Source organism: Corylus avellana, chromosome 11 (genome assembly GCF_965113065.1).
Source record: "Corylus avellana chromosome 11, dhCorAvel1.hap1.2, whole genome shotgun sequence".
NCBI lineage: Eukaryota > Viridiplantae > Streptophyta > Magnoliopsida > Fagales > Betulaceae > Corylus > Corylus avellana.
In genome coordinates this window covers 1,594,133-1,619,164 of record NC_142500.1, presented here as the reverse complement: position 1 = coordinate 1,619,164, position 25,032 = coordinate 1,594,133, and the positions used below count along the sequence as shown (strand labels likewise).

Below are 25,032 nucleotides of genomic sequence, written 5' to 3'. Positions count from 1 at the left end.
CAGTACGGTAGTGTTTGTTAATGACATGGACTGATACTGTACAGGCCTCTTCCTTAATCCCAAAATAAAAAATACCTTTACCTCAAAATTAATCTTAATATTCATACTTTTTATACTACATCAATTATTTTTTTATATTATTATTCAAATAAAAAAATCACTACAAAACAAATTTTTTACATTTTTTTATATAAAATATATATTTTTACTTGTTTGCACAATATTTTTACTAAAACCAATTAAATCCATATTTCTAAAAATTACTACAGTACCCGCCATTGGCCCTCGCCACTCGGCAAACACTACCTAAATTCAATGGAAAGGAGTGTGTCGGGTCTACAAATCCCGAAGATGTCGGAGTTCAACTGTTCAAGCATCAAAGGAGTATTGCAATAGAAATTAATAGATTTTAGCATTAATTTTCTCAAATCCATCATTGATTAGCTCATTGGCTTCATATAAGAGATTACATGAAAGAAATAGCTTAGAATAGACTTACAGTCATGTCAAGAACACGTACAGTAAAAGATGATCATGAGTATCAAATCACCCATATCACCTTTTGCTTTCTATAAATTAATAATTATATCAGCTTTTATTGAAGCATCTTTCTTACTCATTAATTATTGCCCTAACAAGATTCTCACCTAACATTCTAATTAGACTTTCCTCAACACACAGCCAGACCCAACGTTCAACCCTTTCTTTTTCATGCAATATTCTCAACCTATATATAATTTTACTTGCCATCACTTCCTAGCCAGAGTAATTTTCGTTTTTGGTGTGCGCCAGACTCCAATACTAGTTGTCGTGTGCCATTTTTGTCCTGGAAACCTGTTCCATTCGGGGGATCCTCGACCCGATCGGCCAGTTCGATCCTATCAGGTTACTTGACTAGCTTGCTATTGATCCATCTCTATCTAGTACTCTTAGTTTGGTTTTTCCACGATTGTTATAAAAGGCATGAATTAGTTCACAAAGGAGATATATATCATCTGCATATTTTTCTTCTTGGTGAAAAGAGAGAGAATAAGTTATATATTATTTTGATAAATGCTACGGTTTTTTTTTTTTTTTTTTTTTTGGTGTTTTCTTGGTTTTATGTGAATATGTATCGCTGTTTTCATTTTTTTTTTCTCTTGAAACTAAAAATAATAGAGAAATACTACCGTCCGTCATCGTGTAATTATACAACTTAATTGATTTATATCTCTCTATTTGTATAATGTATTATTGCTCGACTTCAAGCATGTATCCAGGGCCGGCTCAATGTATTTGGGGACCTTAGGCGAAATTTTGAAGTTGGACCTTATTTTTTTTAATATTTAAATGTTAATTAAATAATATTTATTTTTATAATATTATTATTATTTTCATTTTCATTGCAGTTTCATGACTTTTAAGTTTAACTTTTAACTAGTTGCCAAAAAAAATTGATGTGGCATATTTGTATTTTTGGGTTAATTGGTCTTATTTTATAATGAGCTTATTATATTGAGACTTTATTTTAGAGGCCTTAAATTTTTATGAGAAAAAATTTTGGGCCTTATTTAAAAATAAAAAAATAAAAAAATTAGGCCTTAAGTTAAAATAAAATAAAATTTTTTTTAAGCCTTATTAAAAAAAATTTTGGGCCGTACTAATTGGGGGCCTAGGCGACCAACTCAGTGGCCTAGCCATTGAGCGGGCCCTGCGTGTATCTTTAATTATGAATAACTTCTGTTGTCTAAATGCAAACACTACTCAAGTGAACTTTTATGGACTCGTTTAACAGAGTTGAGCAAAATATATATATATATAGTAGTAGTAGTTCTTGTGACCTAACAATAGCCAGAAAAAAAAAACAAAAAAAAAATTCACAAAATCAACTTGAACTTCTATTCGTTTTGACATTACTCCTCAAAGTTTAAAAATTGTTAATTAAGGGTATCAAATTTTCATTTTCTTTCAATTACTTTATCCCGTTAAAATATGTGGAAGTTCATGGGGTTTTGGTAAAATTTTCAAAAGAAAAAAAGAAAAAAGACTACCTAGGTTGCTTCTGCTTGAAATTTGCAATGGAAAACACTAACAGTACTTACATGCCTTCCCTCTAAGGGCTGTCACTACTTTTTGCATTTCAGAGCAATGGAAAACACCAAAGTACTGCCACAATTTTTGGCAAACCCAGTTGTGTTGCAAAGTCAGGAGCTACATGAGGTATTATATATTGTCTTTAGATTTTCTTCGATTAATTAATTATATGATGTTTTTTTCTTTTAGTTTATGACATCAATCTACACTGTCGTCACTATTATGGTAGTATATACTGGCCACTAGTGTGTACCCACGAGAACCAGAGCCTCTAAAGGAACTAAGGGAAGCTACTGCTGCAAACAATCCGCGGTAAGCTACATGTATTAGACAACCAAACATATATAGTTCTTGCCATGTTTTCTTTTCTTTTCTTTCTTTTTTGGGTCGTCAGATGATTCAAGTCAGAATCATTTAAAGATTATTTGGAAGCATTACTTGCATGAAGTGATGATATGCTTTCAACTTTCGTTGTATTAGAAGAGTTATTAGGGTTTGTGAGATTGCGAGTACGTAATTAGGGTTTGTGGTATTTTTATCATCTTAATATTTCTTGGAACCTATATAATAAAATGTGAGGCCGTAGGCTTCGTAACGATAATGAACCCCTACTTTTTATCTAAATCTTTCATGCAAACTACAACATGGTATTAAAGCCTAGAGTTTGATTACATCCCACACCCTTTCATTACCTAGAGTTTGTTTTGTTTATTTGTTTTTCTACTGATCGAGGTACATATTGAGGACTATGATTTGTGGGCTTCATGCCCATGATTGGGGGTAGATGACTAGATGGCGTTGATGTCCCTGTCTTTAGTGGTGTGATGTTGTCGTCATTTCCGTCGTGAGCTTCATCATCTTTAGTGGCGTATTTGGCAAATTTGGTATTGTGGCTATTTGTGGTGTGATTTCTACCCTATATAGAAACGATTGATCGTACACGTGTTTGGTTGTGTCAGTCGGAGGTATTTGTGGTGGTCAGTGATGTCTACAGTGGGTGGCGAGCGTTGCAGTACGTGGCCATGTTCTTCGGTGGCAGGTTGGGTTATCTTGCTTCGTGGTTGTTTGGCTTCGTGGCGGTCATAGTTGACGTCGCCGGCGAGGTTTAGGGTTTACTTGATTTAGTAGTTTTAAAACATGCAATTAATATGAGAAAAAAAAAAAAATTCAAAACGCAGTTAATTAATGAAAATGTGATTTTTATTTTTTATTTTTTTAAGTATTTAAGGTTTGGTAGAATTGTTGTTTGGCCTCTAAACCTTGTATTTTTTTATTAAAAAAAAAAAAAAAAAATCACGTTTTCACATCATCATATTTCTTCTTTCCTAACGCTTGCATAAGAGACATTTTCTATGTTTTTGTTTAAGAACACACTTTTGACGTACGAAATCTTAGATTGCATGACTCCATTTAATAGAGTAAGTACTTAACGATATCTTTTCCAGAGCATTCTTTGGTACATCGCCAGATGCAGGTCAGCTAATGGGCATGCTGTTGAAGTTAGTGAATGCAAAGAAGACAATTGAGGTTGGGGTGTTTACAGGATATTCTCTTCTCCTCACAGCTCTTACAATTCCTGATGACGGCAAGGTTTGCAAAACTATTAATCAGAACTCAATTCAATACGTGTATTGTACGCCACAGCTATATATCTTTTTTCCTTGTAATATATATATGCTTGACTGCAGATCACAGCCATAGATGTCGATCGGAAAACGTATGAGACGACCGGCTTGCCAATTATAAAGAAAGCTGGCGTTGAGGACAAAATCAACTTCATCGAGTCACAAGCTTTACCAGTTCTTGATCAACTTTTGGAAGACGTATGTAATTAATTAAGCTTTAACAACATGAGTTATATATTATATTGTTTTCATTTTCAATTTTCAAGAATATGATTATATATATTGATTGCATGCATATATGCATGATACAGGCAAAGAATGAAGGGAGTTTTGACTTTGGTTTTGTTGATGCGGATAAGGGTAATTACTGGAATTACCATGAGAGGATGATGAAGTTGATTAAGGTTGGAGGGATGGTCGTCTACGACAACACACTGTGGGGAGGATATGTTGCGTTGCCTGAAGAGGCTGTTCCTGAATCGAAAAGGGCCTGGAGGAAGTCTACCATGGAGTTTAATAATTCCATCTCTGCTGACCCTCGTGTTGAAATATCTCATGCTTCAATAGGCGACGGTATGCTCATCTGCAGGCGAATTTGCTGATGCATATCATGCATGCATGCATGGCATGGCTTTCCACTATCCATGATCTGGTTTATCTTTAATTTATGGCTCACTGTTATTTTCAGACTAATTATGATCTTATGTATATATATATGTGTGTGTGTGTGTGTGTGATTATGATGGTTTAATAAGTTATAATATTATGACTTGGAAGTTGCTTAATTATCTTGTTATTATTATTCATGATTCAGATTTTTTTCTTTCGTGGTTGTCAAAAAACAAAAAGAGAGAGAGAGAGAGAGAGATCTTTCTAGTTTCTACTGCATATAATTTGATGTTGATGAGTAACTTGCTATTCTACTGGGTTTCTTTCTTTTCTCTCCAGCGCCTCCAGAGGGAAAAGAAAGACTAAGGCCTAAGGGGGTGGGAAGAACGGCTGTTCCGTTTCTTCCCACCCCTCCTCCCTTCTTCTATCCCTCTTCCTCTCTCTCTCTATATACGTATGTTGCTTCTCAGAGTTCTCACTGGTGATTTCCTTTCTCCTGTTTTATCCATCGCGTTGTGCGATTTATCCTTTCTCCTCCAGAAATCACAACCCCAACCCCTCCTCCGACATTCCACGTATCGCCTCCTCCAAGCCACGGCAGCGGTTTTTTCGTTCGGATCTGTCATGGGTCTCCAATTTGGTTTCTTTGAAGCTCGATTTGTCTTCCCACGGCAGCCCCGCCACCCTTCATGCCCCTCTTGCCTCTCGCTCATCCCTCCGGCTATCCCGGGCCTCCGCGTCTCAGCCATCTCCGCTGCTGGTTTTTTGTTGATTTTTGGTCTTGGAGTTTTTATTCTGCTTTTAATTAAGTTGTTGTTTTATTTTCCTTGTAATTTTCTGTTCACTGTGTTTCGTTTTTTGGCTAGATCCTTGATCTCGCCTTTTTTTTTTCTTCTATTTTTGACAAAGATTTTCCTCTCCTTTCCGACTACTGATAGTTGGCCTTGTTCTCTTTTTCCGACCACTGATGGTCGTGTCGGCTACCCTTTGGGGTTTTTTTTTTTCATTTACGGAATATTGCCATTTATTACAGCCTCTTTTGGCCATTTAAGTTTGCTTGATGGGCCGAGTCATTTGTTTGACCCATTCCCGACTGTTTCTAGGATTTCTCTGTTGTTTTCGTTTGTGTTCTTGTAATTTCCCTTTTCCCTTCCCCCACTTTGAATTTAAAAAAAAAATTTAAAAAAAAAAAAAAAAAAAAGTTGATGTTGATGAGTAGTGAAAAGTTTGTGGTCCCAATTAAAAAAAAAAAAAAGAAATTATACACTTGGTAATTTTCATTGTGTGAGTTTTATAATTAAGAGTATATTTGAGATTGTGTTTGAGAAATAGAGTTTTTAAGTCAAAAAAAGCTTTTTGGCAAAAGTATCATTTTTAAGTTTTTACCAAAAGTGCGTTTTAGCAATTTTTAGGCTTTTTTGACCCTTAAAAAGTGCTTTCAATTGTTTTTACCAAACATTTACTTTTATTTTCAAATTGATTTTTTAAGTGTTAAAAACACTTTTAAACTCCTCAAACGCACACCCAAATAGGCCCTAAGTAGTATATATCGTCACTTTATGGTTTATATTCTGCATGCATGTCTCAATTTTGTTTTGTTCCGAGTTCAAATCATGCGTGATACTGATGTTTGATTGAAGAGATTGAAGAGTTGAAAAGCCCCTTGCCTAGTGAAATTGGCCTAGCTAGGTAGGCTTGCTGCTTTGTTGGTTGGGCCAATGGCCATGACAGCATGTAGTTGATAGTTTTTGATAGTTTGACTTAGGAGTGGGCAAATGAACTGCCTACCGATTATCGAACGCTTACCGACCGACATTTATTGACACCGCTTAACCGATGGCCGGTAGGCAGTGGACTTTTTCTATTTCCGACAAACTCGGTTCGGGGAATAACACATTTTAACCGAACCGACTTTACCGACCGATATTACCAAACCAACATTACCGACTGCCAGTTGGTAACGAAACAAAAAGTTGATAAAATAAGTCGGTGAAAATTTCGACTTTGCCGACAATGGCAGTGCGAAATGCGAGAATCCCATTTTCGTAACCGAATTATCCGACTCTCACCCCTCTTTGAGTTTAACCCATATATAGTGATAGTATGCTTGGATTTAATTGGTTTTTTCCTTCTTATTATCAAATTTAATTTCAAGCTACCCTCCCCTTTTTAATGACAATTTTGTTAAAAAAAAAAATAATAACTTTTTTTAAGGCAGTGGTATAAACCATGTGCATAACAATATTTATCAAATATTAAGATTTGCAAGAGCAACACCGATCACTCAATATCCAACAAATTTTAACACTATCATTAAATTTGAGATAAATTTTGATTAGATTTTAATATGTTTGAACACAAGATAATCTGGGACTCTCACATTCAAAACCTGTCGATAATTCCAAATAGTTATTATTTGTAATTCGATTTCATTATCATCTCTTATCTCTTATCTTTGTATATTTGAATTTCATCTCTTATCTATTCTCTTCAATAGTTATCTCTTCATCTTTGTATATCTAAGTTTCATTGTAACACGAACTCTTGTATGATTATATATATCAATACAAACCACCAAGAGTGGTATGCAATTCAAAGCAATTCAAGTAGAGTTTATTTAGAGTTCGTTTATGGTATTAAAGCATAAACAGACTAACGTCTAGCTCAATGACAGAAGCCGAAATTTCTTCTACCTCCATAAGTGCACCACCATCACCACATCTACCTTCCAATCAGCCACCACCACCTATCAATCCATTACCACCCGTCAATCCACCACCTTTGAATCCGGCTCCCTTATACACCATACCAAATATGTCTCATACTCTCTACATCAAATTATCCAAGGATAATTTCACCTCATGGCGCACACAAATGCTGGCTTTTCTCCGAGGCCAAGACGCTTACGGTTTTTTGGATGGCACAACTCGACCACCGAAGCAAACAATTCCCAACCCCAACATTGCAGCAGACTCGCCGAAGACCATCCTCAACCCTGACTACATGCAGTGGGTTCAGAAAGATCAAATGATATTGAGTGTTCTAATTTCCACACTCACCGAACCATATGTGGTTCATGCCGTGGATGTGCTACTGCCCGTGACCTTTGGGTAGCCTTGATCAACATGTTCGCTTCGCAATCTTGTGCTCGAATCATGCAGACTCATTATCAACTTGCTACGTCAAAGAAAGGTCAATCCTCCATCACTGAATATTTTCAGAAGATCAAGAATCTGAGTAATACTCTTGCTGCTGCCGGACAACCTCTCAATGATTTTGAGAGTGTATCTTTTCTTCTTGCTGGGCTAGGATCTGAATATGATCCTTTTGTCACATCTGTTACCACAAGGGTAGATCCTTTATCTATGGATGAAATATATGGCCATTTATTGGCTCATGAGATGAGGATTGAGCAAAATATGCCCACTGTCGAGATGCTTATTCCCTTTGCAAATTATTCTAACCGGTCTAGCACACCACGTGGAAGAGGATTCCGTGGGAGGAATGTGTTCACTGGAGGACGTCAAGCATACCGTGGTCGCACTGCTTTTCCAGCCCGTGGACGTGGGTCCTTCTTCTCCAACCAATCTGCTCCAGCCCGTCATGTTTGCCAGTTGTGTGGCAAAACAGGTCATCTTGCAGCTCGCTGTTATTCTCGTTTTGATGCCTCATTCCAGAACGAATCAGCCACTTCTGCACATGCTCGATCTCTACTCCTCTCCATCAATCAATCCGGATGAGGATTGGTATCCGGACATGGGTGCATCTCATCATCTAACTCATGGGATGAACAACCTCAATCTCACATCGGACGAGTATCACGGCCCAAATCTCGTTCGCATAGGCAATGGTTCAAGTTTGTCTATTTCTCATATAGGATCAGCAACATTATCCGTTCCTCGTCATATTTTTTTGCTTAAACAAATTTTACTTGTGCCTAAAATTTGTAAAAATCTATTGTCTGTTCGTCAATTTGCTCATGATAATGATGTATTCTTTGAATTCCATTCATCTTATTTTGTTATTAAGGATTGCCAAACAAAGATTCCTCTTCATCACGGCCAACTTAAGAATGGTCTCTACCGATTCCTAAAGTCATCTCCCCAGTCGTCAATAAATCATGCCTTAATTGGTGAACGTACATCTGCGACTCACTGGCATCAATGTTTGGGTCATCCAGCTTTTCGTGTCGTTCGAGACATTTTATCTAAATTCAGTCTTCCAGTTACCACAAATAAAGCTCTTCCACCTTGCTCCGCTTGTTCGATTGCCAAAGGACATCAGCTTTTTTCGGATGTTTGGGGACCATCCCCTGTTATTTCAATAAATGGGAATCGGTATTATGTCTCATTTGTGGATGCATTTTCTAGATTTACTTGGCTCTTTCCAATTCAAAATAAATCTGATTTTATGTCCACCTTTCTTAAGTTTCAATCCATGGTTGAGCGCTTATTCAATACCAAAATCAAAAGTGCACAATCAGATTGGGGAGGTGAATTTCGTCCTCTTATAAAATACTTTCAATCAATTGGCATAAATCATCGTCTATCTTGTCCTCATACTCATCAACAACAAGGATGTGTTGAGCGCAAGTATCGTCATATTATTGACACCACCCTTGCTTTACTTTCCCATAGCGGTGTTCCAAAACAATTCTGGGATGAAGCATGTCAAACAGCATGCTATCTCATTAATCGTCTACCTACATCTGTGTTAAAACACAAGTCTCCATTTGAAAAATTATTCTCTTCTCCTCTAGATTATAATTTTCTCAAAATTTTTGGGTGTGCCTGTTTTCCCAATCTTAGACCTTACAACACTCATAAATTTAATTTTCGTTCTACACCATGCATATTTTTAGGGTACAGTACTCAACACAAAGGTTATCGTTGTTTTGTATATCTAAGTTTCATTGTAACACAGACTCTTGTATGATTATATATATCAATACAAACCACCAAGAGTGGTATGCAATTCAAAGCAATTCAAGTAGAGTTTATTTAGAGTTCGTTTATAATACAATGATAATTTTAAAAGTCACTTAGCAAGAAAGTAAGAGTATGTGACAACATACTCAGCATCATCACTAAACCCTAAAAAAAATAAAAATAAAATAAAAACCTTTCTTCCATGCACTAACTTTGCATCATTTTCAAAGTTGTGCCAAGATCATTTTAAAATGTTTTTTTTTTTTTTTCGTTGCGAAACATCATTTTCAAAGTTAGGTGAACCTTCACCTAATACTAAATGTCTAAATCTAAGTTGGGAGCAAGAAATATCCAACTAGCAAGAAAAACCCACTTTTGCTGGGACGAGTGGCCCGGTTTGGTAATGGTTTTAGTAAGTGGTTTTTGGTTTAGAAGTGATTAATGTGATCATATAAAGTAGATAGAAATTTAAAATTTTTTGTATATAAAAATAAAAAAGTTTTGTTTGTAATGAATTTTTTATTTAAATAATAATAAAAAGTAATTAATATAATATAAAAAGTAAAAATGTCTTACAGTTGAAAAATAATGTTCACTTGGCCTATCCATTGCCAAACGGGCTTGAATTTAGGCACGTGACAAGGACTTTAAGGACAATAACAATTTGGAAAGGAGTGTGTCGGGTCTACAAATCCCGAAGATGTTGAAGTTCAACTGTTCAAGCATCAAAGGAATCTTGCAATAGAAATTAATAGATTTTAGCATTAATTTTCTCAAATCCTTTATTGATTAGCTCTTTGGCTTTACATAAGAGATTACATGAAAGAAATAGACTTGATTAGAAAGACAGTCATGTCAAGAACACGTACAGTAAAAGATCATGAGTATCAAATCACCCATATCACCTTTTGTTTTCTATAAATTAATTAATAATCATATCAGCTTTTATTGAAGCATCTTTCTCACTCATTAATTATTGCCCTAACAAGATTCTCACCTAACATTCTAATTAGACTTTCCTCAACACACAGCCAGACCCAACGGTCAACCCTCTCATCCTTCTTTTTCATGCAATATTCTCAACCTATATATATATATAATAACATATAGATTATAGAATTGCTAATTTGCTAGTCCTAACGAGACAATGCATCTGTTTTTTTTTTAGTGCAAGACTTCTTTGCTGCATGAATTTGACCTTCCTCAGGATTGTAAACCCATAACAGTACTCCATCTCAATCTAGATTTGGAAAATTTTCTAAGCTCTATAATGTTGTCTCAATATGATCGAATTAAGTCCTGATCGCTTCTTTTTTATGCTTGGCATCCGCTTCTCTCATTTTAGTGAGAGAAGCTCCTCCTTCTCTCTAGGTAGAGAACAAACCACCTCCTTGTGAGGTTTACTACCACCATCCGTGTGGTTTTTTGGGGACGAGGGATCCCCTCCCTCTTTTCTGTTTCTTCTTCTCCGCTTTACTCTTTTTAATTTTGTCACCCGTTCTCACAGTGTTTTTGCTCCATCTCTAGATGTGTCAACTTTATTACATACCATGTTGCTAAATGAACCACTTCCTGCCTTATGTTTGAAAGCATTCTCACTTTTTCTTATTTTCTATATTCTCTTCATATCGGAAGTGACAATGACCCTCATTTGTAATTCTCATACCTTGGTTTCCCTTATTTGAATAAAATAAAAATAAAATAGAAGAAAAAAAAAACATTTAAATTAATCTACAATAACCGAATTCAGCCCAGTCCATTCACAAGAAAATTGTTGTCACTGTCCATTCACAAAGGAGCAACTATATATATATATATATGATCCGACATTTAGTGGTTCATTTGACCTAATGATAGCTAGGTTGCCTTTATTCATTTTTCGACACTGATCAGCAAATTCGGCGGCAGATGAGCATGCCGTCACCCACAGAAGCATGAGATATTTCAACACGAGTGTCAGCAGAGATGGAATTATTAAACTCCATGGTAGACTTCCTCCATGCCCTTTTCTTTTCTGGAACAGCCTCTTCAGGCAACGCAACATATCCTCCCCACAGTGTGTTGTCGTACACGACCATCCCTCCAACCTTAACAAGCTTCATCATCCTCTCATGGTAATTCCAATAATTAACCTTGTCCGCATCCACAAAACCAAAGTCAAAGCTCCCTTTATTCTTTGCCTGCATCATATATGCATGCAATCAATACATATAATCATATTCTTGAAAATTGAAAATTAAAACATGCAATATATAACTGCATGCTGTTAAAGCTTAATTAATTACGTCTTCCAAAAGTTGATCAAGAACTGGTAAAGCTTGTGACTCGATGAAGTTGATTTTGTCTTCAACACCAGCTTTCTTTATAATCGGCAAGCCGATTGTCTCATACGTTTTCCGATCGACATCAATGGCTGTGATCTGTAGTCAGGCAAGCATATATTACAAGGAAAAAAAGATATAGCTGTGGCGTACAATTAATCACATGATTTCTCAATAGTGTTGCAAACCTTGCCGTCATCAGGAATTGAAAGAGCTGTGAGGAGAAGTGAGTATCCTGAAAACACCCCAACTTCAATTGTCTTCTTTGCATTCACTAGCTTCAACAGCATGCCCATTAGCTGACCTGCATCTGGCGACGTACCAAAGAATGCTCTGGAAAAAGGACAAAACGTAATCACAAACAAAAATTTTACCAAATTTTTAACTGCGTTTTTATAAATCACATTATCATTACTATCTTATGTTCTTCTTTAGTGGCAGACGACACCTTAAAATCTCATCTCAATTTCTCTTTATTCTGCTTTATACTAACTATAACACATAACATGCGCTATGCGCGGGATTCTTCATTATATTTTAATTTTAAAACTTAAAAATCATTTTCATTGTACTTTTTATGTAGGATAAAAAAAAGGTGTCGCTCTTTCAATAAAAAGACCTACTAAAGGTCATATAATTATGAACATTTGAAAATAAACAAAATATTTTTTATGAATACAAAATAAAAGATTAAGATCTAATGTAATCAAATAAATAATCTATCATATTTCAATACAAATAAAACATATATAATTTCGAACGTTAAAAAAAAAAAATACAAAACAAAATAAACAAAATCTATTTTTTTAGGAATACAAAATAGAAGAAAATATTTTACTCAACATTTAATGCAATCAGATAAATCATTTTACATCAAATTCGATACTTAATTATCGCTTTGGTGTGTTGAAAGTGTTTTTATATGAAAAATGCTTCCAAAAGCAAAAGCAAAAACCAAAAAAAGGTTAAAATATATTGTCAAATGTATTGGGTACTGAATTTATTATCGATTTGTCTTTTATTGCTTTCAAAAAAAAAAAAAAAAAACACTTAAAAAATGTTTCAAATGAATTAAAGCATAAGATCTTTAATTTAAAGCATAAGATCTTTAATTTTAGTTTAATTCATATAATTTCAATATGTTAAAATCTTTGTGACCATAGGTATAATTTAAAATGAGAAGTATATAAAAAAGAAAAAGAAAAAAAGAACAGTAAATTCTAATATAAAAATAGAGAGAAAATATAATCAAATACATGTGAAACTTTTACCGTTTAACTTTTGTTGCATAGCCTAAAAAAGCTTCCGGCTTGTAATAAGGCATTTTCTCTTGTTGATCCGTGAGGTATTTGTTTATGGTCTAGACCCTTGGGCTCTGTTTGTGAAAGGAGTGGACCGGACCTAAAAAAATATTTTACACTATTTCTTTCAAAATAAGCCTAACATTTTTACTTTTTACATCGTATCAATCAATTTTTATTACTATTCAAATAAAAAAAAATACAAAACAAATTTTTTCACTTTTTCATACAAAACATTCTTATTTTTTTTCTCACATCAATCAAATCTGCTATAGTTTTTGTCTACTTCATTTTTCAAGTCCTTTGCTAAACACACTATTGGGTTGTGAATTAAATCTATATTCTAGCTTTTGGGTCGAAGAGGAAGAGTTTCGGTATGGGGGTTTTCTACTCCTAGGTCAAGGAATAAGAGCTACCTATGCATTGAAATGAGTCTGTCTGGAGCAGATATGTTGTTATATCTGAAGATTAGTCATGGGTTAGCGGATTTTGTTTGAGATTGGGATGGTTGTATCTTTGACGTCATCTTCGACGTTTGTAACCTCGTAGCTTCAGCTATGGTTGCTTCAAAGCTTTTTGCTTTGTATTATAAGAGCTTTATGCTTGTATTATTTTTGAATAAATGTGATCGGAATGTTTTCCGCTACCAAAAATAAAAATAAAAAAGTTTTTACGTATTTATGTACTCTTTTTTTTTGTGTGTGTAATTGTGCAATAATAATGGGATGCAGGGTTTTGATGGAATTATCGGCAAAATCGACTTTATACGTGATTTTGGAGAGAGAGAGAGAACATAGAAAATTTAGGGTGGATTGGCCTAAAGAGGCCTACATTCACCTATGAGAGTCGCCCTTTATGACCACATTGTGCTCTCATTTTCTTTATCATTTATACAATACTAATTAATGACCCCTATTTAAAGGAAAACTGTGGTAAGTAGAGAGAATAGAAGAATGGTAACCAATCAAACCCAAAATGCACATATTTTAATATGGAAAATAAATCAAACCTAATATTGAAAACACACACATATGGATATTGCTTTCTTTAACTAAAATGATTCTCAATGGAAAGTGTCACATTCTACAATTAGAAATTCAAAAACAAAAGTTATCAATACATAAGAACAATGGTTTGAGCAGAGCAACTATATTCTGAATCAGGACACCAAACTATGATAGAAGCAGTGCATGTACTTCACTACAAAAATTCCCATTGTTTAAAAAAATGAAAAGCACATAGCAACCATAAGATATCATTTTTATTCCCAATTCCCAGCTCTAACGTCTCAAAGAGCATCCATCCTCAACCAATCTAATGTTACTGACAGTCAACACACACCAATAAATGTGGTAATTTGTAGAAATAAACGCAACTTACTGATCTTAAATATCACTAATATTTTTACTTCTACTTACCACAAAAAAACAAAAGGAGGAATTTTTAGTTCTCTCATCTGAGTTCTATATTATGAGAGAAAGAATATCCTATCAGAAACAATAACAGATTTCAATCATGCATGCAACTCTCCAATCAATAGCTGCCGTCAAGAAATATAGAAATAAAAGTTGAATGTGAAAACTATGGGTTTGCTTAGGACGGCAGAGAGAGCGATCGACGGCAACGATGGGCAGTTAAGTGATTTTTTCCTTTAATACTCATCCCAATTCTCATTATTAACGATTAGAAAAACAGAGTAAGAACATGTGATTTAAGAATATGTGATGTGAATTTAGACAATCAGATAAGTATCTCTTTAGTTTGAGCTTTTAATGGCTTTTGACAGCCGTTTCATTAATTGAAGCTCTTTTCTTCTTCGGTGCACAAATTTAATATTCAAAGTGAACACAAATTTAATAGAATTTCCAAGCCAAAAGCACCTACATATTTAATATCCCTAACAAAGAAAAGAGTGGGTACAATTAAAGTGGTTCCAACTTTCAAGTCTTTTCCTAATTTTGATCGTAATCCCCATCAGTCTTTCTTTAATGAAAACTCAAAGCCCAACCCATCTCTGAAACGTTCATATATATATATATATATATAAAGTGAATACAAATTTAATAGAACACAAGCTTAATATATAAAACCCATCTCTCAACACAATAAAATTTGATATATATATATTTCTCGGTAATCAAACGCCCCTTTGTTGCAACACCAAAATAAAAAATCAAGAAAACTCACCCTGCCTTGGGAAAGCAGGGGTTAACGTCTCCAATCCAAACGTAGTGTTTTCCAAAAGATCAGCAATCCCAATTCCATTATTTGTTTCTATTTCAAGAAACAAAGAAATAGAAAACCCAAAAACAGAGAGAGATAGAGGATCCTTACCGCGGATTGTTTGCAGTAGCCTCCCTTAGCTCCTTTAGAGGCTCTGGTTCTCGTGGGTACACACTAGTGGCCAGTATATACTAGCAGAATATATATTAATTAACAGTACGTGTAGATTGGTGTGATAAACTAAAAGGAAAAAAAAAAAGCATATAATTAATCGAAGAAAATCTAAAGACAATAATAATACCTCATATGACTCCTGACTTTGCAATATAACTGGGTTTGTCAAAAATTGTTCCTGTTTGGTGTTTTCCATTGCTCTGAAATGCCAAAAGTAGTGATAACCCTTAAAAGGGAAAGTGTGCAGCAACTGTTAGATCATAATAATATTCACCCTTCTCACAGCTCACTCACAAAACAATCTGGTCACTTGAAAACAAAACAGAACAAACCCACCCCCCCCCCCCCCCCCCCCCCCCAAAGGAAAAGAATTTGTCGGAGAAATACAGTAATAAAGCAGATAAAAAGGGAAATTAATATTCTGTACCAGCTGGGATGAACACAAAGAAGTACGGCCAATTATAGAAGGCGGTGCTGCTATATATATGATCAATTAAGCACATATAAACGATCGATCCAAACAGTGTGAGAGCTTTTATAAAAGTTTTCAAATCTAGATTGAGATGGAGTACCAGGTTTGAGCAACCTGAATCAGGTTTCCAGCGCAAAAAGTGGGACACGCGTCGACACGAGCGGTGGCGCACTGAGAAACATGTCTAGAAATTTAAGGTATAAAAGTGTTGGGCTTCCCAAGTTCTGTTGACGTTCAAGTAATAAACAAATATTCCTAGCGTAAAGCCTTCAATTCCCTAGTCCTTCACTTCTTGTTTGGCCGACCCTCTCTGACGTGTTTTTTTTTTTTTTTTTTTTTTAATTTTTATGCAAGTGAGTCCTGGTACATTGCCATCACGACAATAAGAACTTTTTTGCAGAAACCAAATAAAACTGGTCAGTTTTTAAGGGTGAGGCTTGTTAGGGATGGGATATTTTCCGTCCTTTGGGACAGCGCGCAGAAGAATAAACAAATTTGGGCCAAAAATCAGCCCAAATAACTAGGATAGGTTATGCGGGTTATGCATAATGGCAGAGGGTTATTTCATCTGAGAGAACGACTACGTCCTTGGGTAAAGACAATCGCTTACGATGGCCCAGGAGTCAACTTGCCCGGGAAGCGAGATCACTAACATCTGAGAATATTCACCCAGACTATGGGTACTCTGGACAAAACCGATAGCTAAGTGGGTATCTGACAAAAAAATAAAAAGTCATCATTAGAGAATTATTAAACATAAAGTCGCATCGGCCTATGTAGCACGAGCGATAAAGGTCTCCCTACTAATTCTTCCCCTTCTATTCCGTTTACCCCCTAGGTTTGTTTTCTTAACCCTAAGCCTAGTTGTACTACCTATTAAATAAATAAGTTAAATAGGTAGTAAGCTGGAAAAAGCTACATCCGGGCACAAGAAGAGGGCTATAAAGAGGAGAAAGAAGAGTGAAGAAAGGACGGCCAGAAAAAGAGGAGAAGGAGAAAGAGAGAAAATAAAGGAAAGAGTTGGAAGAATGTAATCTTGTCAATATTTGAAAATAAAGGCCGAAAAAGGCTCATTACAAAAGCCCAAATTCACAAGAAAGTGTGTAGTAACCCACTATGCAGAGACTGCTTCAGGGCCTTTTTCGCATACAATCGAAAATTGCACCAACAAGTCTTGTTCAAAATTCATACACTGCCCTTAACATCCTCAACATGATCCGCACATTTCTCCGCACGAGTAAGTGGGCCTCATCATTGGGACCTCTCACAATTGCCCATCCAATTGCGACAAAGAATCCTGATCCAATTCAATTGCAAACAAGGATTTTCTAGAATCTCCCATGTAACCTTTTTCCTTATTCAATTAAAAAAAAAAAAAAAAAGGTTCCCTAGAATCCCTACCATGCTGTGCGCAATCAAGCAGACGCCCACAAAATTCTTTTCTTTTCTTTTTTTTTTTTGCCTAAGTCTAAGAACAACTAAAAATTGAATAGCCATTATTTGCTCTTAATTAAGAGTCATAAGTTGAAGTTAGAATCGCATAAAATAAACAGGCCGGCATTCGTACAGTTTTGATATCCAAACTCAATTAAAACAAGACATTTTATAACGTTACATCAATTTTCAAACAAATGTGCCCTTATCTTTGCACAGTACCCAAAAATAAAAAGAATTTATAAACAAAAATAATGTGACTGTTTTTGACTCGTTTTTGGGCAGGAAACTTTCATCTTACACATCCTATATATAACCCCAAGTTCATTGGATTCTCATATCAAAACAATAATTACGAAGCACGTGTAAATACCTACAATATCCTATGTGCATGCAACTAAATATATTAGCGATTCCGTCGGAGAGACTCCATGTGCGCAGTTATGGCATCATAGTCAGGAAGTTTTGGATGAACATGACTAGCCTTTTCAGTGGATGGAGTCTCCGCACTTGAAGACTTGGAAATATCAGTCCTACGTGATGTTGATATCTTGGATTCTGGTACTGGCTTAGATGCCTCCTGCTCTACTGATTGACGCTTCTCAGAACTTCCCAGGTGATCTGAGCTCCTGGTCTGAGACAAGGGCTTTCGTAGAGCTTCAGTTGAAGAGGATTTCCTTTCTTCTCCATAGTTCGGAGTCGATGATGCCTCGAACGTACCCTTAGCCTTCAAATAAGAACTCCTACTGGCATTTGGAGAAGAGGCTTTTGTCCGTCGAGACAATCCGGTAATTGGACGAGCATTGCCGATGGAACCTTGTTTAGGAAGATCTTCCTCAGAATCGTTAGGGTCTGCAACAAAGTTTGTAATTGGGACCTTTGGGCTTGAATTTTTATTTACTTTAGTGCCTGCTTTCTGATTGTGCGTCTGTCGACTACTGCAAATAGTCTGCTGTGAGGGTTCCTTTGAATCATCATCATCAGAATCAAAAGATGAGACTGGGGCTCAAGGGCTTAGCTCTCTACTTTGTTTTAAAGTCACTTTCTGATTGCGCGGCTCTTGATTGCGAGCATCAGGACTAATTGTAGTCCTGGCCGTTACAGAAGAAGGGGATTGTTCAATCTTGGAAGTACTGCCTGAGGCTTGCCTGACGGATGAAGCATTGCCTGATGGACTTCGAGTATAAGGTGAACGCGTCAAACCCTTATTTCGAGGCCTCCTCTCAACTTTCCAAAGTTCAACTCGCTACCGCTTCCTAAACTAGATTCCTTTAGAAGTTCATTATCTTTCCAAGTATCAGGTAATGGTGGTGTCTGCTCCTTGTCCTCAACGCTCAAGTCTGATACGGATTTTTCAAGTTTTGGAGATGGCAGGTCACCATAACCAAACCTTTTATCAGATGCACCATAAAATTCCTTTCCTTGGTCTTTCTCGAGGTGTACTTCGATGGGTTCCAAATCAACTGGAGAGGGTGGCGACCATGGCTCTCGGTTAAATGCCGCATTTTCCTTCTCAGCAGATGAAGATGCTATCAACTCATGACTTGCACTCTTGCTCAGCTCAGAATTTCTGGAGTAAACAATCTGTTCGCGAGGATGCATACTAGGATCCATATTTCCAACAAGCTTTGATTTCTCCAGCTCCTCTTCACCATCTGAACTCTGGCCATCTGAATCATCATAAGTCACATGCACGAAATCATGTGGTTGTGAAGGAACCGTAGAACTTCTCAAACTTTCAGCAAATACAAGCTCGATGGAAGAATGTGATTGGGAAATGGACTTTTCAAATAGCTCATCAATGTTTTTCCTGGGGCTCCAAGCATTTGTATTCTCTAACTGATTTGCCTGTGATTTTCTACCTGGAGACGAAAAATACAAACTAGATTCTTGTCCCTTTAACTCATTCCCAACATCAAATTTATAATCATCACCATCTGAACCATAGTCATCAAAAACCATAGCAGCATTGTCATAAGAATTTGTCTTCTCATTGTTGCTAGGGATGTTATCTTCATCAATAACAAAAGATTCCTGACCAGCATCATCACTAAAAGTGCTTGAATGAGAATTCTAAGAGGAAGCTCTGCTAGATTGTTTTCTGATCCTTACATCTCCAATATAATCAACGTTCTCAAATTTCGTATGATCATTCGGTTCATTATCAACTTCTAACCCACTGTTGCTGGATTGCTTCTTCATACTCAGTTCACCTAAAGAATTACTGTTCTCTAGTTCAGATGAATTCTTTCGAGAATTATGAGAGAAGCTCTGCTAGATTGTTTTCTGATCCTTAGATCTCCAATATAATCAACATTCTCAAATTTCGTATGATCATTTGGTTCATTATCAATTTCTAACCCGCTGTTGCTGGATTGCTTCTTCATACGCAGTTCACCTAAAGAATTACTGTTCTCTAGTTCAGATGAATTCTTTCGAGAATACCTATCTGTATTTTGGGAACTATTAACCACTGGATTATTATCAATGGAATCTCTAGCTGACTTCAAGGAAGCTGACCAGCTAGACTTGTCAGTGTTCTCGTGATCATCCCTGTAATACCTTTCAACTGCTCCTGGCGGGCTATCTTGCTCAGTGCGATCAATTTGCTCATCATGCCTCAAAGAATTTCTTTCAGGGAAGGCATCATTAACTGGACGTTTGGCAATATGTTCACCTTGCAATTTGGACCCAGCATATTTTTGAGACCATTCACCACTTGGCCCATGAGCAGAAGACTTGTGTGATTCCGGAGAATATTGCTGCCTATTGACCTGTGAAAGGATTGAAAGTTCTGCAGCTGCTCTGGCAGCCATACTTGCAAGCTCTGCAGATTCAGCAGCTGCCTGTGCAGCAGCGGTAGCATCCTTAAATTCCATATTCCAATTCTTCCTACCCAAAGAAAAAGCATTGCCTTCCCCAGAATATGTATGCCTGGATTCTCTCTCTTCACTCCCAGTTCCTATAAGACAGAAGCCCATAAATCCACTTTGAGAAAGAGTAGATAATAAGAAATTGGCCCCATGTAAAACCTTGACTGAGTAAGAATTTAACATCGTCAAATGGATACTTCACATACGTGACGATCCCACTTGTGGATGAAATGTGCCAAACGTTGCAAACTTTTTGGCGTCAGCATGTGCAGAATCAAAGTTTTGGGCGTGAGGTGATAATCTGGTGTTGTGATCATAGAAATTTCCAGATACATCATGCCTTGCATCATGTTTAACCGGAGCTTGAACATTGGGAGGAGGTCTGTTGTCATCATGATTAGGTGGAGCTTGGACACGAGGCTCCACAAATAATTTACTGGCCTTCTCAAAATTGCTTGGTCCATTCTGATAAAATATTTGAAAATGATATTAGTAAACAACAAAACGATTAAAACAATGAAAGGCAGTGGCGGTTACTTTGTAACTTTTACATTGGCGATGCAGTATGCTCTATGATAATGTCACACCAAGCAATGTATGGACCAATTTGAAATGAGCACATCTTACCAGCAAATCCTCAGGGGGGCTTGTATCTTTCTCGTCTAATGAGTCAGGATCCCATTTAACGTTATGTTCCTCAGCAATTGCACTCAAAATTTTGATCTTGGTCTGACCATCAGGTGCTTTGGCAGATAATTTCTCAACCAACTGAATAGAACGACATTAAAAAATAAGCAGTGACACTAAACCCTTGATCTTTGACAGAGTTCGTTACCCTCTGTAATTCCAATCAAGAATAGTTAAACATGCCGTCCAGAAACTTACCGTGCGACCTACACCACAATCTGGAAGTAATTCAGCAGCAGAAGAGCTAAATTCTTTTCCATATTTAGCTGTAAAGTGATTGCGGATTTCTGTGAGCTCAGGAACGTCTGCACATCTTGGAGATGCAAATATTACACTTGAAATTGCTTCCTTCAGATCAATGGGACAGTTTCTGGAAAAAATATGAAATAGATCAGCACAAAGCAAGATCTCAAAACTCAAGAAATAAGAAGTTTGGCAGTAAGACCGACCAAGATAACATTTTGAAAATACTATCTTTCTAACCACAGGCAAGAGAAACGTTTATAGACCGAACACCTCACAGTTAAGATCATAATGCTGAAATTTACTTCTAATAGAATGGTGAGTCAGCTATCAATCTAATTTAAAGATCTTATACTAAATCTAATAGTGGAGCACCTACAAGACTGTAATTCATGTCTGACTCAAAAGAACACCAGAGGTAGATAGATACTTAACAGCCACATGATTTGGACGGGACTGTAACCCAACATAAAAAGTCTCTCTCTCTTTACTGGCCTTAAGTAACACAAAGTTATGATCTTCCACATTGACGTACATGTCCTCTAGCAGGACAAAGAAACTTAGATCTCTCAAATTCTGAAGAAAATGCTTTTATCCACTCGCGCACACACTTATTCACAACGTTTTTGTGTACGTAATTATGCATGCTAACAAGAAAATGCTAAGGTTACTCAAAATAACTATTATTTTTTTACTGGTTTGCATACTTTTGCGACTCTATCATTGGTAAGCGTGCCACAATAAGTTCGCAGTATATCTGAATAAGTTCATATGCTGCCATTGTCTTCTCCTCCCTGTCAACATGTTCAACCTGAGGTGCAGGATAAAAAGAAAAGTCACCAAAAAAGAGAAGAAAAAGAAGAAGATAGGTGAAACAAATGAAAAAGAGTTGAGAAAAAAGCAGAAGCATACAGTTTCTATCACCATAAAAAGCCTTAGGAAAGGACAAATCACAAAAAATATGGATTTAATTTACCTTTAAGTGAAGACATCAGAAGCAAAGGGTCAAAGCATAAAGTTAATATTGGCTAATTTGCTACTTAGCCTTATAAAAGCAAAATTAATGGCCTTAAATATAACACTTGTAAAAGTGGAAATATCTTGTTCCTGATTGATTTAATACTGCTTGAGCTGTCAAAGCCAAGAAACTGTATACTTCATATACTTTTGACCCTTGCAATTTGGCCTAGTATTGTTTTCATTCCTAAAAGTTAAAAGTTTCAATTTAGTCCTTAAAAAATTTAAATAGTAGCAATCTAGTCCTCTCATCCATTGCACTGGAAAAAAAAATTATTGACGTGACAAACTGAAAGATGGCACATCAATATTCAATAGTATATGTGGCATGTGAAATGACCATATGGTATATGCCATGCCATGTCAGCAATTATATAAACCTATTTAGTTCTTTATTTTTTCACTTTTTACTAAAAGGACAAAATCTCCCTCTTTCTCTTTCTTTGAGTACCACGGCACCATTCTCAGGAATTTCATCACTTCCCCTGCAAGTGCCCCAATCCAAGACCCCTCCCTCCTGCCTTGGTCCAGAGCTTTGTCTACGAGTTCTGCAAGGACCAGTCCCATTACCACTCCCATGATGTTCTCTACCGCAATCCCAAGGCCTAGAATGTGAGTACCGCCAAGTATGAGGGGATCCTCAAGATCGCGGATCCTCAAGATCGCTAATCTCAGCCTCAATTGCACTTTTACGCTTCTGCCTTTTTCTATTTCTTTTTTCCTTCGTTTTTTTTTTTTTTGGCTTTAACCTCGATTTTACGTTTAAGAAAGTAGAGGAAAATGAAAGAAAAGAGTTTTGTTGCCTTGTTCCAATTGGGTGCGGTGTAGTGGTGCAGCGGAGGAGTGAGGGGGAGTGTGAGAAGTGGGGTTGAAGGTGGAGAGAGAGAGAGAGAAACAAAGGTAACCGTCAATCAGCCCTTGTTGCAACGAAATAAAAGTGAGGTGCATAGCATTACTCCACGTGCACGCCAGCCAAGCCACATTATCTGGCCATGGCCATGGAGATGGGATAAGATAATGGGCATAATGGTGTTTGTCTTCTTGTCCTTAGTTGTGCAGTGTTTATTAATTGTTATCTTCAATAGTGGTGTTTTGTCTTGTTGTCGTTACTGGTGGAGTGGGAGTTGTTTATTGTTATCTTTAATAGTTGTTGTTTATTGTTTCCTTTCCATTTCCTTTGAAATGGAAAGGAAATGGAGAGGATGTTCTCCCGAACTGTTGGGCTGAACCAAAAATATCACAAGGAAGTTTGTAAAAACTCGTCCATATATTTAATCCACGCCAAGAGAACCAAGTGCTTCAAGCAACAAGAAGGCAGAAGCAAATCAGCACATCGATCGACCCAGGGAATAAAAGGCCTACAACTAGGTTCGAAGGTCCCAAAAAAAACCCAGTATAGGACCATTTTTACTAAGTCCCAGCAAGAGGCTCAAGAAAACCTATAAGGTCCCTCCCTTTCTTAATTGCTTTCTCTTCAAGATCAGAGATACTTAATGACGCCGGGAAGAATTAGGATTGTCCTGACAGCGTATGCTAGCAGCAAAACTAAGAATTGAAGATAGAAAATGGAACTCAGAAAGAGAGAAAATAACAAATAGGGAAGAAAAAGTTCCTAAGTGCCTCAAATAAGCAAACAGATAAATAACTCTGAAAGACTTAAATTTAATTGATAGTATAAACTGAATTGAAAAACAATAAAAACTAGATGCATTTATATAGGCTAGGCACCTCCTAAATTAACAAGGAAAACCAAAAGCAAACCTAATTGGAAAAAGAAAATAAATCCTAACAGAAAAAGGAAAACAAATCTTAATAGGAAAGGAAAAACCCAATCCTTATTGAAAAATGACAACTAAAACACATATGCATAATTAAAATAACAATTTTCTCAAATTCCCCTGCATTAGTCTCTCCGGGTTGGAAAGAACTCGCCCTTGAGTTCAAATCATCTTTTCCTCAATCTTTTGGATGTCCAATTAATCCCTCACATCCCATACTTCTCAACATCAATGCAACTTGATATTGGAAGAGAAACAATTTATTACCCATCACAACTTGATTGCGAATAGTACTTTGAAAACTCTTCATATCATATTGAGATACTTCAATCTTCACACAGTATTCATTTATCTTCTCCCATTCGTGCGACATATAAATCTCCCAAAAAGGATCAATGATTTCTTCCGCTTTGAAAATAAAATTTTCCTCCACCTCTATAAGATCCTCATCGTCGACATATGTATCATAAATTGGTGGATAATTCCAATCCACGAAACATTGAGAAGGATCTTCAACGTCTTCTTCATGTTGAAACTCTTCATCAACAAACTTAATTCTAAAATCTAAGTCTCCATGTCGTTCATCTCGAACACGTTGTTCCCGAAATAGAACAGGCTTGTGATACGGGTTCTCGAAATTGGATTTTGAATTGCGACCATCAATATCGCAATACATCTCCAAGTTTTGCGCCACTAGACGCTGGGTTAACTTCGCAACCTGCCTTTGCAAATCTTCAATCATCACGTCTTGTATACTGCACTCATGGTAAGGGACTTCCTCCTTCGGAACCTGTCCACGTCGACCACGACCACTAGTCATGAAAAACTAATGAAAAAATTCATCCCAAGAAAACGTTGAGCTTTGATACCAACTAACGCCGGGCAGAATTAGGATTGTCCTAACAGCGTTAATAGCAGCAAAACTAAGAATTGAAGATAGAAAATGGAACTCAGGAAGAGAGAAAATAACAAATAGGGAAGAAAAAGTCTCTAAGTGCCCCAAATAAGCAAACAAAGAAATAACTCTGAAATACTTAAATTTAATTGATAATATAAACTGAATTGAAAAAAAAAATAAAGACTAGAAGGATTTATATAGGCTAGACACCTCCTAAATTAACAAGGAAAACCAAAAGCAAACCTAATTAGAAAAGAAAAACAAATCCTAATAGGAAAGAAAAAGCCCGACCTTATTGAAAAAGGAAAACTAAAACACATATACATAATTAAAATAACAATTTTCTCAAATTCTTCCGGGATCACTTAAGAACCAT

General features: G+C 36.3%; 2 protein-coding genes and 1 pseudogene across 5 annotated transcripts; 1 reads left to right on the top strand and 2 right to left on the bottom strand.

Moving 5' to 3' along the window:
- The first annotated feature begins 773 nt into the window (after positions 1-773).
- On the top strand, positions 774-4,483 carry LOC132165756 (putative caffeoyl-CoA O-methyltransferase At4g26220). 2 transcript variants are annotated; one of them, XM_059576434.2, is made up of 6 exons: positions 774-885; positions 2,124-2,199; positions 2,303-2,385; positions 3,519-3,663; positions 3,762-3,896; positions 4,010-4,483. In XM_059576434.2, exons 2-6 carry the CDS (start codon positions 2,128-2,130, stop codon positions 4,298-4,300), a joined length of 726 nt encoding a protein of 241 aa, XP_059432417.1. In that variant the 5' UTR covers positions 774-885; positions 2,124-2,127; the 3' UTR covers positions 4,301-4,483. The 2 variants fall into 2 exon arrangements, with proteins under 2 accessions (XP_059432417.1, XP_059432418.1); XM_059576435.2 differs by having other exon boundaries at positions 2,098-2,199.
- A 6,502-nt stretch (positions 4,484-10,985) lies between these two features.
- On the bottom strand, positions 10,986-15,890 carry LOC132165254 (putative caffeoyl-CoA O-methyltransferase At4g26220). Of its 3 annotated transcripts, none has more exons than XM_088511712.1 (6): positions 15,841-15,890; positions 15,382-15,454; positions 15,192-15,271; positions 11,745-11,889; positions 11,521-11,655; positions 10,986-11,415 (listed from the first exon to the last, which is right to left on the bottom strand). In XM_088511712.1, exons 2-6 carry the CDS (start codon positions 15,448-15,450, stop codon positions 11,125-11,127), a joined length of 720 nt encoding a protein of 239 aa, XP_088367838.1. In that variant the 5' UTR covers positions 15,451-15,454; positions 15,841-15,890; the 3' UTR covers positions 10,986-11,124. The 3 variants fall into 3 exon arrangements, with proteins under 3 accessions (XP_088367838.1, XP_088367835.1, XP_088367836.1); XM_088511709.1 differs by lacking the exon at positions 15,841-15,890 and adding an exon at positions 15,682-15,770 and having other exon boundaries at positions 15,382-15,480; XM_088511710.1 differs by lacking the exon at positions 15,841-15,890 and adding an exon at positions 15,682-15,770.
- A 1,527-nt stretch (positions 15,891-17,417) lies between these two features.
- LOC148582974 (uncharacterized) lies at positions 17,418-24,578 on the bottom strand (annotated as a pseudogene).
- Between the last annotated feature and the right edge of the window lie 454 nt (positions 24,579-25,032).

Bases quoted from the DNA above. Each gene is read 5' to 3' on its own strand.
- LOC132165756 (XM_059576434.2), top strand. From the start codon at position 2,128: ATGGAAAACACCAAAGTACTGCCACAATTTTTGGCAAACCCAGTTGTG. The intron at 2,200-2,302 runs GTATTATATATT...CTATTATGGTAG, and splicing joins AAAGTCAGGAGCTACATGAG to TATATACTGGCCACTAGTGT. The intron at 2,386-3,518 runs GTAAGCTACATG...TATCTTTTCCAG, and splicing joins ACTGCTGCAAACAATCCGCG to AGCATTCTTTGGTACATCGC.
- LOC132165254 (XM_088511712.1), bottom strand. From the start codon at position 15,450: ATGGAAAACACCAAACAGGAACAATTTTTGACAAACCCAGTTATATTG. The intron at 15,272-15,381 runs GTATTATTATTG...ATATTCTGCTAG, and splicing joins AAAGTCAGGAGTCATATGAG to TATATACTGGCCACTAGTGT. The intron at 11,890-15,191 runs GTAAGGATCCTC...TCCTTTTTCCAG, and splicing joins GCTACTGCAAACAATCCGCG to AGCATTCTTTGGTACGTCGC.